The sequence below is a fragment of the Thermobia domestica genome, chromosome 11, assembly GCF_964235325.1.
Source record: "Thermobia domestica chromosome 11, izTheDome1.hap1.1, whole genome shotgun sequence".
In the NCBI taxonomy this organism is placed as follows: domain Eukaryota; kingdom Metazoa; phylum Arthropoda; class Insecta; order Zygentoma; family Lepismatidae; genus Thermobia; species Thermobia domestica.
In genome coordinates, this window is record NC_137464.1 from 62,920,117 (window position 1) to 62,937,456 (window position 17,340).

The 17,340-nt window shown below is 33.9% G+C and overlaps 1 protein-coding gene across 1 annotated transcript in view; it reads right to left on the minus strand.

Annotated features, from left to right (window-relative positions):
• The window catches only part of Sec10 (Exocyst complex component Sec10), a 92,780-nt gene extending 77,010 nt beyond the window's left edge, over positions 1-15,770 (minus strand). Inside the window, exon 1 of the mRNA XM_081730450.1 lies at positions 15,609-15,770. Coding sequence (XP_081586576.1) covers positions 15,609-15,641 — 33 coding nt within the window. The 5' untranslated portion in view covers positions 15,642-15,770. The remainder of the gene's footprint in view (positions 1-15,608) is intronic.
• Positions 15,771-17,340: the final 1,570 nt, after the last annotated feature.

Sequence of the window (17,340 nt, forward strand, 5' to 3'; positions counted from 1 at the left end):
CGCGACATTTCAATCTGCCATTTTGGTTAATTCCACTTCGAAAACGCAGCTGCTTTTTTGAGTGTAGTCTTTCTATGGGACTTTCTTCCTCTGAGTGAAATTTTACGGTAGGTTTCGATATGAGCTCATTCATACTTCCCTTGTTACAAAGTGATTTGAACTTCATTTGAGTAACTTAACTTGGTGAACAAAGCTATAGCAGAAACCGTCCAGTAAAAATCTTACAGACACAATCAACGGAATAAGCGTTTCTAGTCATCATTTTCCAGAAGTTGATTAAAAATGTGAAATGAAACTTCCCACAGTTATACCGGCTAGGCTAAAGGAGACGGTGATTATGAGAAATGAATGAAATGGTGGAATGAAGAAAGTGGGACGAAACGGGAGAATCCCGAGAAAACCCACGTGTCAATGCCTCAAAGTAAAGATACGATCGATTGATTAATTCTAATAGATAAATGTATAGCATCAACTGGGATACAACTAGATAAGTAAATAGGAAACTTCAGCTTTATGCCATATTAGATGCTAAATAATTGATGAAGATTATGGATGACAAGATCTTGAAAATTTTCGGGTGAAATCTATTAATTCACAAAGAAATATTAATAGAGATTTTGAACTGAATTGTTACAGTTCACTGTTACCGTAAACAGTAACAATATTATTTTGTACGTTTATATATATATAAAAGCGTAGATTGTATATTACTAAGTAACTGATAAACCTATGGGTTATTTTCGAGAGGAAGTATTATGGTCCATATATCCTTAATCTGCAACAGCTGGTGAACACAATACGGCTGCTGACTATGTTTATGATTATGCATTACACTATCGGCATTTAGGATTGTTTATTATAATACAAAATTCCCTTTTATAGCATGTAAACAAGGTTCAAGAGGATAATTATAGCGTTGATTAGATATGCAGAGCAGAAACACATAATATACATATTCACGAACTGAGTGAATAAAGTAGGCCTATCTGTGTTAAACGTATAGTAATCATGTAAGTTGTGTTTTATTTCCTTAAAATTTAGTAAAATTTAATGTATCTTAAATTAGGGAACTTACCGACTACAAGTTTTTCGAAACTCTGCCCGAAAGTAACTATGCTTGTCAAGAAAGCATAATCCTCCGTTGTTTATTTTCTTCCGGAAATAGGAAACGGGAAGTGCAGTAGTTCAAATTAAGTATAAAATTTATTGTGGATGTACAGAAAAGGGACAAAAGCGGAATTTAGAAGTTAAATTAGAAATTTAGGAAGTGAAATAATACGAGATTTAATAATTACATATATATATATAACTCTGGAAATATGTTACAATAATAGTAGTTGTCCTAGAGGGCGCTATGACTTCCGGTGCAGTGAAAAGTAAGTAAAAGTGAAGTAAGTTCGTGTTTATAAGGCAGTACCAAAACTTCGAAATTCTACCCGAAAAAGGGCAATTAGACCATAAACCTCAGGAAAAATTGTCTTTAGAACAATCTTAGTAAATTTTAGAAATATAGGTACTTGCCGATTATGTAAGTGATATAAATAAATTTAAACATAAAATTTCATGGGGATTCAGACGCACGCTGCCATTTTGTACTGACTTTGTGACTTTAACTATAACAATTATCTTGGAAATTTAAACTGTTTATAGTGATGTTAGTTTTGCAGAGGAAATCTCACTTCTTGACCATGCGAAGCTAAATACCGGTAGTTGCACAAGCCCGGGTAGGCCTATGGAGGAGTAAAATTTAACCTTATCGCAAATATGTTCTGAAAGATTTATATGAGTGTCTTTTCCACATAGTCATCCATGTTGTTGATCGTAGATATGGAAATTTTGACAGTAAACGAACAGTGAATACTCATTATACTAGCTATATACTATAATGGACTAATCGCTGATTTTGAGCAATGACTTATTATTATTCGATATAGTAATTGTCTCATATGCTTCAGTCTAGATAACAATACGGTTAATACCTCACGGAAATATAATAGTTTGAATGTACTATGAAATTGAAGTGCTTTGAATAAAATATTTAGGTTAAGTTAGTGTAGGTTAGTTAGGGTAGGTTTTCTTTCATTAGTTGATAATATATGATGATTTAAATATGTTCAAACTTAATTGATGCCGGTGATAGAATGTACGGATAATAGTAATTTGAATCTGAAAATGTGTCCGTATGCTTAAATATCCGAATCATATGTAAAATGAATGCTCTACGTGAAATGTGATGATATGTTTGTTATTTATGTAAAGCACCTGTTAACTAAGTGATATGTATTACAGACATCTGCGAATTGTTGAATATTGAATAATATTAAAATCCGTGAATGGGTATTACCGTGAATTTTTTTTTTATTATATGAATAGACGTTCATAGAATCTGTATGATCGAAATATGATAAATATATCAATAAAAGATATCTAGACTGATCAAACGATAAATTCTATAATCTTAAAGAAAACTAACTACGTAAATGATCTTAGAGGTATATACAATATTCATCGTTTATTGTACTGTTCCATATACATAGCAATACACCTGTGAATTACTAATAAAATAAATAAATAAATAAATAAATAAGATTAACAGATAGAATTGCATAAAATCTTCCTCTTGAAGTTAACTCCACCGATAGAAACGGATTTTGTTTATTTCTTCTCTTCTCTGTTATTGTTGATGTTAGAGTTTTAGTTGTCTGTTAATAAAAGAAATAAATTGGTTACTAAACTTCGAAAATTCACTCTTTTATTGTCAGAACAATAGCAATAACATTTGAGTTAAAAGTATGCATGGATGACTCGACAAAATTCTAAAGACGTATTATACTTCTCGCTGGAATGCATTGCCACAAGTTCTTGGATGTGCAGGTAAATAAGTCAATTCTTTTGAAATAAATAATTGTTGTGCATAATAAATTATAGTATGTTTACGTCGAACATAAGAAATTTGTAGGATTAATGAATCTAATTGTCTCAGCCTAGATTATATATATATATATACATTTTTTTTTTCCCTTCTAAATGTAGTAAGCCATAAAGGAGACTACATAAAGTGGCGACCCTTTAGCCAGGATATAACGATAAGGTGGGATGATCATTTCTGGTGAGAAGCGATAAGGTTAAAAATAATAATAATAATAATAATAAAATGTTCAATTTATGGTGTTAATCCTTTCATATGCTTGCCTGGGATTTGTGCAACTGAATGTTCTATGAAGTAATGATTGTTACTGGCGGTGCTAGTAATATTGATCCAAGACTTTATAAGTGTTGTAAGCGTAAAGAAAATGCAAATGAGGAAGAATCAGTGGGGTGTGATAAATGTAACACATTCTTCCATGTAACTTGTATTGGGATGTCGAAAGACGACATTGATTTGATCAAACAAAATGGTGGACAATGGTTATGTGAAACGTGTGATAAAGAAATAAGAGCAAGTGATAGATCACATGAAATCGCTCAGTCTATTGGTCATGATGCTAATAATAGCATCATTAGTGACGGAAGATCCCAAATGGTCGGTGAATCCTGCAACCCTAGGGGGGTTGGAGTTGGCCATCGAAAGCAAATACCGGAGATTGAGATTGGAGGAGGACCTCTTCTCGAAACTTTAAAAGATTTAATAGCTAATCAAAATCGAATGATAACTGAGGTTAATTCGAAGATTGATAGTGTGACAGTGGAAATAAAATCGGTTAATTCAGAAGTGAAAGCAGTCAAAGCTGAAGTAAATTCGAATATTGACTCAATGAAAGTATCCATTGGTAATTTAGATTCAGAAGTGAAAGCAGTCAAAGCTGAAGTAAATTCGAATATTGACTCAATGAAAGTATCCATTGGTAATTTAGATAAGAAGGTGTCCACTGAGTTATTAGCGGTAAGATCGGAAATCCAAATGGTAAAAACTCAATTGACTGAAAGTTTAAATGAAACAAAAACTAAATGTGCTGAAGGTATAAATAAGGTTAAAGGTGATTTGGACAAAACTAAAGAAAATTTATCAAATATGGAAAAAGAATTAGGTCAAAATATTGTATCGATTTCGGAAAATATTGGCACTGAAATGAATGTGTTAGCAAATGATTTTGATAAGTTAAGAGTGGAGGTAAATAGTTTTCAGGAAAATTGTATAACAGATTTAGGACAAGTTAGGGAACAGTACAATCAACTGAAAGAAGCAAATGAGACAATTTCGGTCAATGTAAAACTATTAGAACAGGAAACGGTTAAAGAAATTAGAATTAATTCGGAGAAATGTGCCGAAAGAGAAAAGAGATGGGATCGAATAATGGATAGGAAAGTTCAGGAAGTGCAGACTACATGTGAAGATATTATCAAAGAAAATATAAGTCAACTGAATGCTAAGTTCGAAAAATATGCTACCGAGCCGGGAATACAGGACGGAACCGAAGGGAGACTAAATAGGGAAATTGGCCTTCCGTCTATTAGTAAACCGATAGCTTCGACCTCGAGGCAAAATGACGGGAAGTCGATTAAAAGACGAAATGCATGTAAAACACGTGTTAAAGGAGTAGTCTCGGAGACGAGTGATCATGATAGTGACCTATCTATTTCTGTAGATAGTACGGAACAAGACGAGAGCAATTATAATGAAAACACTTGCTATTCAAATAATGAAGTATCTCGGAATTCAAAGAAAACGCGAAAATTAACAGTGAACCGATGTGTAAGTTGTCGAGAAAATAGTAATTCCGGTTGTAAAAGAAAAGAAAACCGAAAGAGTAAAAAGAATTATGATGAGAGTACGGATGAGAGTAATTCGGAGGATAAAGCATCAGGAAGACGATGTGGGGATTATTTAAAGAATTTACATCACTTCCCTAAATTTGATGGTAAAAGCCCGGGTGCTGCTAGAATCTTCTTAGATGATTTATTACAAACAATGAAAATGTACAAGCTTAGGGAGAAAGATAGGAGATACATCATAAATAGGTGCTTGGAAAAATCCGCCAAGACATGGTATAGGAGTGTGGAGGAGAAAATTAAGACTTTCAAAGATTTCTTAAAGCTTTTTAAGCGCCAATACATTTCTTCGAGAGTAGAGAGGGCACAAAAGCGTCGGCTCTATTCTCTAAGGTATGATAAATCAAAGTTTGCCTCGTTGTCCGATTTTGTATGGTACATAATTGATACTTACCATTCCGTGGTTAGTTATCCTTCTGAACAAGAACTCAAAGATTTAATTTTAGATTGTTTACCTGCGGAAGAGGCTAAAATATTTAAATTAGGAAGTGTAAATACAGTTCAGGAACTGACATTAAGGTTGGAAGACATGGAAGGTCATCCTTCGAATATGGACAAACAAAATTTTAATTATTTCAAAACCGCGATGAAGAAACCTATGATTAGGCAAACTAGTGTTGAACAAGCAAAGAAAGTGAAAATGGACAATGCTGTACAAACAGAACCTGTACTGGGGAATAAGTACAGAAGAGGTAACTTTAATAATAATACTAATCGAAATTTTGGGCCCAACCGAAATGGTAACAATCGAGTAAATTATAGAAATGGGAATGGTAGAATTAGGATTGACAATTCTTGTCAAAACCGTAATCCTTTTCTTACTGGGGGATCAACTCCTGTATCCGTGTCTGATTACACTATGATTCCTCCTCCATACTTACCTTCTACTGTTTATGGATTTTAACCACCTTACGGCCATTTTCCAACAGTAACAATGTTTAATCCGCCTTTATCGGTTCCTGTAATTACCACGGTAACTTCTGCCTTAAATCCTCCATATTCTGCGATCGGTGTAAATTCGGGAAGTTCTTATAATTCGTCGGCTGGAACTGTAACTCGATCGGAAAACATAGTAAGCAGTCGTCCTTAGGGGAGAACGACGTCTGCTTAATGGAACTTCTCTCCCCACAACTAGAAAATAATGTAGAAATAGAAGATCTAAAATCTGAATCAGAGCCTTTGAAATTTATTACGCGGTTCGTGTTAAAGGAAAATAATCAGGATAATGAGTCAAATGTAGAATTTTTCCCATCACCAATAGTTGGTTGCGATATAGGAGGAATGCATCTAAACTGTATCCTGGATACTGGCGCAGAATTGAATTTGTTAAACAATAATATATGGTTATCCTTACAAAATTTGTATCCTTCGGCCAAATTGAAGCCAGTGTCAAGGATGCAGTTGAGTGCATTCGCCGGAAAAGAAAACTTTACAGTGAAAGGATCGACAGAGCTGACTATTAATATTCAAGAAAATTTATTTAAAGTTCCTGTATTTGTGATAAAAGATATGAAGGCTGATTTACTACTGGGATCCCCTTTCTTTGTAAAATTTAAAGCAATATTGGATAATAAAAATAAACAGTTAGTGTTAGAGAGTGACAATTTACAAACTATTGTACTTGATATTTCGTATCCGAAAATATTGTCAGTGCGTATAGAAGATGAATCCCAAAACTATCTAGGTAAAGAAAATTCGGTAGCTATTGAAAAGGAGAATAAATATTTAACTAAGGAAAATATATCGAAATCTAATAATTATGGAGAAATTTCTGAGGAAGAGTTGCGAAATTATGTTAAAGAACGTTATGATTTAGATGAGGATACGCGCGATAAACTATTGCAGTTGTTACTTAAGTATAAATTTCTTTTCTGTGAATACCCAAAGCCCATTCGTTGCGAACCATACAAAATTGAACTGACAGATCAAATTCCCGTTGTTGGAAAGTTATATCCAATACCACAAGCGATGCAAGCGGAATTCGAGTGTGAGATACAAAAATGGATTGATTTAGGTATTGCCAAAGAAAGTCCCAGCAGTTATCGCAATCCCATTCATTGTGTAAGAAAGCCATCGGGAGGCATTAGACCGGTAATTGATCTCCGCTTACTGAATTTAAAAGTAATAACACCAAAAATCCAGGTGGAGCCTATTAATGAGATCCTTACGCGAATTGCGGGTTCAAAAATCTTCAGCTCTATGGATGCTACCATGGGGTACTATGGGATTCAGCTGCATCCTGACTCATATAAATATACTAGTTTTCTTTACTTAGGGCGACAATACGTCCTTTGTGTTTTACCAATGGGGCTGAAGTCAAGTCCTAGTGTTTTCCAGAATATAATGAATTCTTATTTCGGGTTAGATACTAGAAATTTCGTAGTGATATACCTGGATGACATTTTGTGTTTTAGCAATAGTATAGGGGATCATTTTAATCATTTGGAACATATCTTCAAAATTTTAGAACTAGGTAATTTTGCATTAAACTTCAAGAAGTGTAATTTCTTTCAGAAAGAAACTTTATTCTTAGGACATATAATAAATGGGACAGAGGTTAAACCAAATCCTAAACAGAATGACGTTATTAAAAACTTTCCAATTCCTACTACTAAGAAAAAGTTAAGGTCATTCCTTGGGCTACTGTCGTGGAGAAGGAAGTTTATTCCGGATTTTGCTGCCTTGACATCACCTCTATTTGATCTCTTGAAAAAAACGAATAAGTTTGTTTTAACACCAGAAATTTTAGAGTTATTCAGAGAGCTGAGAATATTAATAAGTGAGCCACCCGCATTAAGTCAACCTGACTTCGATAAGCCATTTCATTTGTTTACAGATGCGTCACTGGAGAATCTTGCTGGATATCTTGCGCAATATAATGACAACGGAGATATTCTAGTTATTGAATATGCTAGTAGGAAATTAAAAGTAAATGAAATCTCATATTCGATTTTCCAATTGGAATTATTAGCAGTGTTATTTTTGTGTGAAAAATTCTCATATTATATATTAGGTCGGGAAGTGGTAGTGCATTGCGACAATCGTGCTGTAATGTTCGCTTTCACCTTGCAAAATTTAGATTATAGAACTACGAAAATATTGCTAAAATTACAACGTTTCGATTTAAAGTTCGAACATATAAAAGGGAAAGATAACGAAATAGCCGATATATTGAGTCGGAATACACCAGAAGTAGATAGTGATCCAAGCAACTATTATATAAACTTCGTATCATATGATGCTAAAGATTGTTTCGAATATCAGGAATTAATTGATTTACAAGCGTCTGACGGGTATTGCCAACAGTTGAAACAACGCCTGAATGAAAATCCAAATTGCGAAAATATAAGGGTGGTAGAAAATGTACTTTTTATAAGAAGGTCTAAATTTAACCCTTGGTTACTTGTGATTCCTATGGCATTAACAGATAAGATAATATCATATATCCATAATGTTGGACACTTTGGAATAAACAAATGTATGAAATTAACGAGAACTCTATTCTTTTGGCGAAAACAGAAGCAAATGTATACACAGTATATCAAGAATTGTGAGTTATGTGCTCGCACAAAATTTTCGAATCAGGTACTAGCGCGAGAAGATGTACATATCCAGGCGGATAGACCACATCAAAAGTTGTGCATCGATTTGGTGGGGAAACTTCCATGTAGTTTTGGGTACTATTTCATTTTGTCTATTGTTGATGTATATTCCCGTTTTGTATGCTATTTACCGCTTAAAACATCTACAGTTACAGAAATTATTAGAGTCTTAGAAAAAGATTATTTTTACATTGCTCCATATCCTAATCAAATCGTCTCGGATAAAGGCCCCCAATTTCTTTCGGAGAAGTGGAAGAAATATTGTGAGGAACATAAAATAAAACATGTTTTAACTACCCCATACAACCCGAAAGGGAACGGGATAGTGGAGCGCTCGCATCGAGAACTTAACCGTATAATCCGATTAATGTGCCAGAACAATCATACGAAATGGAAAGAAGTGTTGAAGACGGCTCAAGACCTTCTTAATTATTCCTACAATAGTAGCATTGATAGTACACCGGCAGAATTATTTATGTCATTCTCAGCAACTCAAAAATTTAAAGAAAATTTCCCATGGCCATCAGAATTAGTAAGAGTAAATGAATCAAAGAGATTTATCCAGGTGACCCCTAGATTCTTAACGAAAAGAAAACGAAAACAGCAGTCAAAGTTAGTAAACCCAGTAGAAATACAGATAGGAGATTTGGTGATGGTTAAAACTCACTTCTTATCTGACGCGTATAAGAAAATGATTCATAAATATATGCCGACATATAGCGGCCCGTATATTGTAAAAAGAAAACAAAATAACTATGTAGCTCTAACAGATTTAAATGGGAAAGAAGTTCCAAGTCAAAATTTGTCGAATATCAAATTGTTCGATTGTTCGGCGGAAAAGAAACGAGAGTTATTACAAAATCCCAAATAAAAAAAAAAAATCTTTTTATTTATTTATTTTTTTTTTTTTTCTCCAATCGTCGGGGAACATTGTTACAGTTCACTGTTACCGTAAACAGTAACAATATTATTTTGTACGTTTATATATATATAAAAGCGTAGATTGTATATTACTAAGTAACTGATAAACCTATGGGTTATTTTCGAGAGGAAGTATTATGGTCCATATATCCTTAATCTGCAACAGCTGGTGAACACAATACGGCTGCTGACTATGTTTATGATTATGCATTACACTATCGGCATTTAGGATTGTTTATTATAATACAAAATTCCCTTTTATAGCATGTAAACAAGGTTCAAGAGGATAATTATAGCGTTGATTAGATATGCAGAGCAGAAACACATAATATACATATTCACGAACTGAGTGAATAAAGTAGGCCTATCTGTGTTAAACGTATAGTAATCATGTAAGTTGTGTTTTATTTCCTTAAAATTTAGTAAAATTTAATGTATCTTAAATTAGGGAACTTACCGACTACAAGTTTTTCGAAACTCTGCCCGAAAGTAACTATGCTTGTCAAGAAAGCATAATCCTCCGTTGTTTATTTTCTTCCGGAAATAGGAAACGGGAAGTGCAGTAGTTCAAATTAAGTATAAAATTTATTGTGGATGTACAGAAAAGGGACAAAAGCGGAATTTAGAAGTTAAATTAGAAATTTAGGAAGTGAAATAATACGAGATTTAATAATTACATATATATATATAACTCTGGAAATATGTTACAATAATAGTAGTTGTCCTAGAGGGCGCTATGACTTCCGGTGCAGTGAAAAGTAAGTAAAAGTGAAGTAAGTTCGTGTTTATAAGGCAGTACCAAAACTTCGAAATTCTACCCGAAAAAGGGCAATTAGACCATAAACCTCAGGAAAAATTGTCTTTAGAACAATCTTAGTAAATTTTAGAAATATAGGTACTTGCCGATTATGTAAGTGATATAAATAAATTTAAACATAAAATTTCATGGGGATTCAGACGCACGCTGCCATTTTGTACTGACTTTGTGACTTTAACTATAACAATTATCTTGGAAATTTAAACTGTTTATAGTGATGTTAGTTTTGCAGAGGAAATCTCACTTCTTGACCATGCGAAGCTAAATACCGGTAGTTGCACAAGCCCGGGTAGGCCTATGGAGGAGTAAAATTTAACCTTATCGCAAATATGTTCTGAAAGATTTATATGAGTGTCTTTTCCACATAGTCATCCATGTTGTTGATCGTAGATATGGAAATTTTGACAGTAAACGAACAGTGAATACTCATTATACTAGCTATATACTATAATGGACTAATCGCTGATTTTGAGCAATGACTTATTATTATTCGATATAGTAATTGTCTCATATGCTTCAGTCTAGATAACAATACGGTTAATACCTCACGGAAATATAATAGTTTGAATGTACTATGAAATTGAAGTGCTTTGAATAAAATATTTAGGTTAAGTTAGTGTAGGTTAGTTAGGGTAGGTTTTCTTTCATTAGTTGATAATATATGATGATTTAAATATGTTCAAACTTAATTGATGCCGGTGATAGAATGTACGGATAATAGTAATTTGAATCTGAAAATGTGTCCGTATGCTTAAATATCCGAATCATATGTAAAATGAATGCTCTACGTGAAATGTGATGATATGTTTGTTATTTATGTAAAGCACCTGTTAACTAAGTGATATGTATTACAGACATCTGCGAATTGTTGAATATTGAATAATATTAAAATCCGTGAATGGGTATTACCGTGAATTTTTTTTTATTATATGAATAGACGTTCATAGAATCTGTATGATCGAAATATGATAAATATATCAATAAAAGATATCTAGACTGATCAAACGATAAATTCTATAATCTTAAAGAAAACTAACTACGTAAATGATCTTAGAGGTATATACAATATTCATCGTTTATTGTACTGTTCCATATACATAGCAATACACCTGTGAATTACTAATAAAATAAATAAATAAATAAGATTAACAGATAGAATTGCATAAAATCTTCCTCTTGAAGTTAACTCCACCGATAGAAACGGATTTTGTTTATTTCTTCTCTTCTCTGTTATTGTTGATGTTAGAGTTTTAGTTGTCTGTTAATAAAAGAAATAAATTGGTTACTAAACTTCGAAAATTCACTCTTTTATTGTCAGAACAATAGCAATAACATTTGAGTTAAAAGTATGCATGGATGACTCGACAAAATTCTAAAGACGTATTATACTTCTCGCTGGAATGCATTGCCACAAGTTCTTGGATGTGCAGGTAAATAAGTCAATTCTTTTGAAATAAATAATTGTTGTGCATAATAAATTATAGTATGTTTACGTCGAACATAAGAAATTTGTAGGATTAATGAATCTAATTGTCTCAGCCTAGATTATATATATATATATATACATTTTTTTTTCCTTCTAAATGTAGTAAGCCATAAAGGAGACTACAGAATAATAACACGAATTGCCTGCTTTCAGTCGACACTTAATTTCTTCGTGAATATGGTTTTCGTCTGTTAATATTGATCCTAGATATCTGAAAGTATCCACTTTATCAAAAGTATTATTCGATATTTTTTTTACGCATCCATAATTTGCCGTATTACGATCCTGACGTACTTCCATGTATTTAGTTTTCCCTGCATTTAATTTTAAACCCGTGTTCCTGCAAGCGTTTAATAAGAGCCCTGCACTTATTTCTATTGTTATCCTATCATTTCCTATTAAATTTACACCACAAGCATACCTAGAAATACATTAATGAAAGTCTAATTTATTAAGCATCAATTTTTCCATAAAGTAACCACCAAGCACTATATAAAGAAAAGTGAGGTGAAGTTAAATATTTGGAGTGCTAACTCATGATGTTTAACCATAGACGAGTACGGTATCCGTGTTAAGGGATCCCCCAAATTAATAAAATTTATGTAAGTAGTGTGATAGTTATTTTGGAACACTAATGTGTAAGCAATGAAAACACCTCAGAATTTTATGTCTAACGTCCATAATAACTTGGCGAATACATAATCCGATATGTAAGTTTCCATTTTTTCATATACAGTGTTTTTTCGCCGTCTCGATTATGCGTATCCCTTTACTGCTGACGCGCCTTCCCTCTACGGACGTACTCCCGCGGGGGTCCCTCTGCTGCATTCCTGCTCTGATTCAGTTAGATGGCATTCGTGTTTTTCAGTAGCCAGTTTGTAGTTTTTTGTACAATATTCTGGCATACCCCTTCTACGGTGATTCTGCAGCAAGAAATACAGTTCCATACACCAAAAAAGACCGTTTTAAGCTACAAACAGCCGATGTAGTAAAGAAATATATATATGCATAAATTAAGTATGAATCCCTATCCTAAATCCGCACCGTTCATCCATCACGAAGACCACTTGGTGAGAGCTGGGATCGAACTAGGAATCCCACGTACCAGAGGTGAGCTGAGCACTCTCCCAATGAACAACTGCGATCCCATAGATAGATTTCTTTGCAATGTTAATGTGTCTAAGAATGCCCATCAAAGAAGATACTATGAACTTGGCTACTGGTGCAGAATTCCCCGTAGAAGTAAATTTACGGTTGAAATGACTGAGTGCATATAAAAGAAGATTGTAAATCTTCTCTGTCGGAGCATGTCTGCACAATGTAAGAAACCAGTAGGCCTACTTTATTTTACTAATGTAAAACCACCACGGTTAAAATGTATGATCGCATGTTAAATACGACTGTGTAACATACTTACAAATATATCAGCGGAGTTAATCTGCAATCATGTACCAAATTTGAAATATATATATATATATATATAAGTGTATCTGCTAATGAAAAACCACTACAAGTGCTCTAACGTATGAGATATGTTCTTTTCAATATCCACGTTTATGCGCATGCTCTCCGTCCCTCGCGCGCCTGCTCCTTGCGGACACCCCCCGCTGCGCTCCCCCTGACTCGGTTAGCTAGCTTTCTCTTTTTAATGACAACCTAACACAAGTTGGTTTAAGGTCTGGTTTTCGCACAGTCGTTTAGGGTTAACTACTGTATCGCCGGATCAACTTTAGAAAATTTACCAGATGAAATGGAGAATTTATTTTGATTTGTAAGGAAGAGAGGAATAGTTGAATTTAAGGCAATACGGGTTATTGTTAGTTGTTTTTGATATAAGCGGCACTATATGTGGAGGCCGAAGGGACTATTTGGCGCAAAGGTACACTTGTTATAATTTATGGAAATAGCAGTGAGTAAATGACAAGATTGTCACCTATCGTGTTTCGAGTTTTATCGACTTGTACAAAAATAAAGAGTGTCAGTTGTTGAAATTGTGTGAAAGGTATAGTCCACTAAATAGGTGAACAGTTTATTGTAAGTGTAAAAACGAATTGAAACTACACAAAAGAAGAAAACATCTAATCAAACCAAATCTAATCTAATTTCAGGGCTCATAGTGGTCTGATCTGTGAACAGTTGAAAAGTGACCAAAATCTCATCATGCCCTTTTCTCCTTTGTCAATTTCTCCATCACCTCTCTCTTTTTTGTTGTTTTGCTTCATCTTTTCTTCTTTACTTCGCTATGAGCTTCCTCCTTTCTTACGTCTTCTAAGTATGCTTTGTAGTTACGGTAAGCAGACTTAGCAGATGTAAGAAGCTTCTGAGTAAGTGGAATCAGTTCTGGCCCATCTCTGAATTTGCTCATCCCAGACGTTAACTTAGCACTGAGAGTTCTCAAAGTCATGAAATATTCGAATTCATCACCTACTCGTAAGAAGAACATACAAAAAGCATAATACAAGACGAACATGATGAACCACACAACGTTGAGCGGAACGTTAACTACTACGAGAGAAAACTAAAAGACCATTATGATAGAAGAAAGAGACACAGAAGGGTTCTTAACCCCACCTTGAGAGTTTAAGCATCCAACAACCATCCACTGTGCTTTACAAAGAATAAAAGCTCAAGTGAGAATAAAGGTGACTGTTTCACATGTGGTAGCAAGTACTGAAGCTTTTAGAAGAGTAAAGTAACAAGTTTCTGCCTTTTTCCATTTATTTTTATAATACTTTTCTTAGAAAACTGCCAATGCAAAACATAAAAAACACGAAAAAGTCACTTTACCTCCCAAAACAGTAACTTTTACTTTTAAAAAGTGACTCGCTATGAGCCCTGTAATTTAGTACATTTTGGTACTATTTTGGATGACATTTAGTATCTTTCCCAAAGCTGTAGAACATGTAAGTCACGTATTTTATGACATATAGGAATAAAGTGTTTTTCCAATATACTCGTTTATGCGTATACCCACCGCCTCTGACGCTCCTGCCCCCTTAGACCCATCCTCTTGCAAACGTCCGAGCCCCTCTGATACGCTCCTCTCGAAAGTCAGATACCATTCATGCTTTTTAATGATCAAGTAGCACAAGTTGGTTCCTGTTTTATGCATTAGCTTTTATGCCATACGTCTACACTGTATTTCGAATAATCACTACCTAGTGCTTTGGGGGAGAAACTAAGGAATATGTTTAGCAGAAGGGATCCAGAAACACGAAAAGAACACAAAATTTATAAGAGAAATGGGTGATGCAAGTAATTAGGCGTAACATAACGTAACCAAATCTAACCTAATTTTAGAGGAAATACGCAAAATTCTATCATTTTTTTGAAAATTATGCTGGAACCCTACACTAACATACTATAAAATAAACTAAACTAACCTAAACTAAACTGACCTGTCCTAACCTAATGTGAATAGAAAATACCAAAATTGTACCTTTTTTTTTTTTTTTTTTAGACAAAATAGGTGGACCTCTTCTGCTAAACATAGGCCAAAACTAAATAATGTTCCTTTTTTTAATTCTCGTGAGGTCCGGCAATAGAGCATTTAATGCCATACATCTGAACACATACCTATAATTCCATATAATACAACAGTAGCATTATATTTCCAGAGTAAGTTTTCAGTTAGGGATAATACATATTAATATTTTATCAATATGTACGTAATTATTTGAGCATGTTCTAGGGTAATAACAAACCATGGAACTTCATAGCGAATCATTTAAGGCAAGAACAGTGAAAGAAAAACGTTCTTTAAAAATTGACAGACTATTCTTTATGCATTAATTCACTTCTCCCGGATTTTTGCATGCCACTAATTTGAAGCCTGCTCGGAGGAGCCTTCAATCTATTGTTTGTAACTTTTAATTACAGTTTCCCGAAATCAAAGAATCATTTCCTCTCCTATGTTTATTTTCTAAACATTACGCCCCTGCACTCAGGGGTCAATCTGAAAATTTCAGAAGACAACTATCCTACCCCATAGTGTATGATATAAGTATATTACCTGTTCTAACTCTTTCATATATTGCATCATCATCTTGGCAAGCTTTATAATTTAACAATTCAGAAAGAAAATCAATATAAAACACTTTCTTGTTACCGTAACATTTCCACAACCTACAACGAAAACACTTGTTAACTATTTATTAGTCCTCTTTCTTCTCAGAAATCCCACAATTTGTACTATTACAGTAATAAGAATGAATAACGTTGTCGCTTCTCGTATGAATGAACTTACATTAGAGATCTGAGAAAATATAATTTTCGGAATTCTCGCTGAATAATATCACTATATTTTATGTTTTTTATTTCCTCTATTCTTCCTAGAATAAAAACTATTATATAATCGTATTATCGGAAGTATAAATGGGACAGACATAATTGGCCTTATACAGAGTCGTTCTGACTCATGATTAGAACGGCACTAAAGAGTTCGACTATGCTTCTTGCAGTAGTCAGACCTTTAGCATGACATTAATAATACGTCAAAACGACTGTGCATAAGGCCCAATGTGTTTCAATTGTGTGACTTCATGCTTGTTCAAAACAACTATTCCATGAAATTTATGTGAGAATAACACTCACATTACATAACGCTTAGTTTCAACGCAACGCAAAATTATGTATTGAGTTTGCGCCATTTTTGCGTTCTATTGTTTTGTACAAAAATTTTACGAAGATTGGTAATGACATTTGATATTATTTGATTTATTGTTAATGATAGAATCTCACGTACGTTTTATGTATAGGTCTAATACTAAATGGAATGAAATTCTCCAATGCTCAAAACAGCCATAGTAATTAGAACAAATATAGACTTTCAATTTTATATGCGGAGGTCGATAATACACAGAAGGTAAATTATCTTTTCCAGTCTCCATAGGAAGTTGTGACTATAATAAACTAACTACTCATTTAATATTACTGATCCCATGCAATTTCATGTAGTCCAAGTAGGCCTATGTACAAACAACAAACTGGCATCGTATTTAACAAAGTGCGTATAGTAATGTTTTCATTAAAGTTTTCTTTGAATATATTCTAAGGTTGTGGCAAAGATCCCCAGAAAGTAATCCCGTATTTAATATTAGATCAAATATGGTGTGGTACAGCGACATGAGAGATTGTAGATTAAGGTTGGGCCTAGAATACGGATAATGCATCTAGCTTAGGATCTTCTTATTGCTTAGTTTGTCTGTGTTTTCTTGCCATGAATATGTATTATCCACATGACACTTAAAAGCTTGCATATTTCATGATTCATAGTTATCGGCGTTAATTGTGTGCTGTTCTCGAAAATGATCCGTATTATGTGCACTTACAGTGTTATCTAATTCAGCTTTGACTCCTTCGCATAAAACCATTCTTGTAGAATTAACCGCTTCTTGAAAACTATTTCTGTAATTTTAGTTGTATTAGTATTGTGGGGAGTACAGTGGTTCACTTCTGATAATAGCGGTCCCTGGTTGAATCCCAGACCAAGTGAGTTTGAGAACCACGAACATCCATCTTAAACATAAGGGGTACAAGGTTGGGCCACCTCACACTAATTCAAAGCAACCACACGGGTACATAATTGGTCCTTAAGAGATATGAAAGTGAGTGAAATACCCCTGTATGGGTCCAAAAACACCAATCATAGAGGACAAATAACGCCAAAATCCATGAAATTTACAACTTCTGGCAATTTTAACTCATCTAAGGTAAGGAGCTAGGACTCATAGGCGTAAATAGCA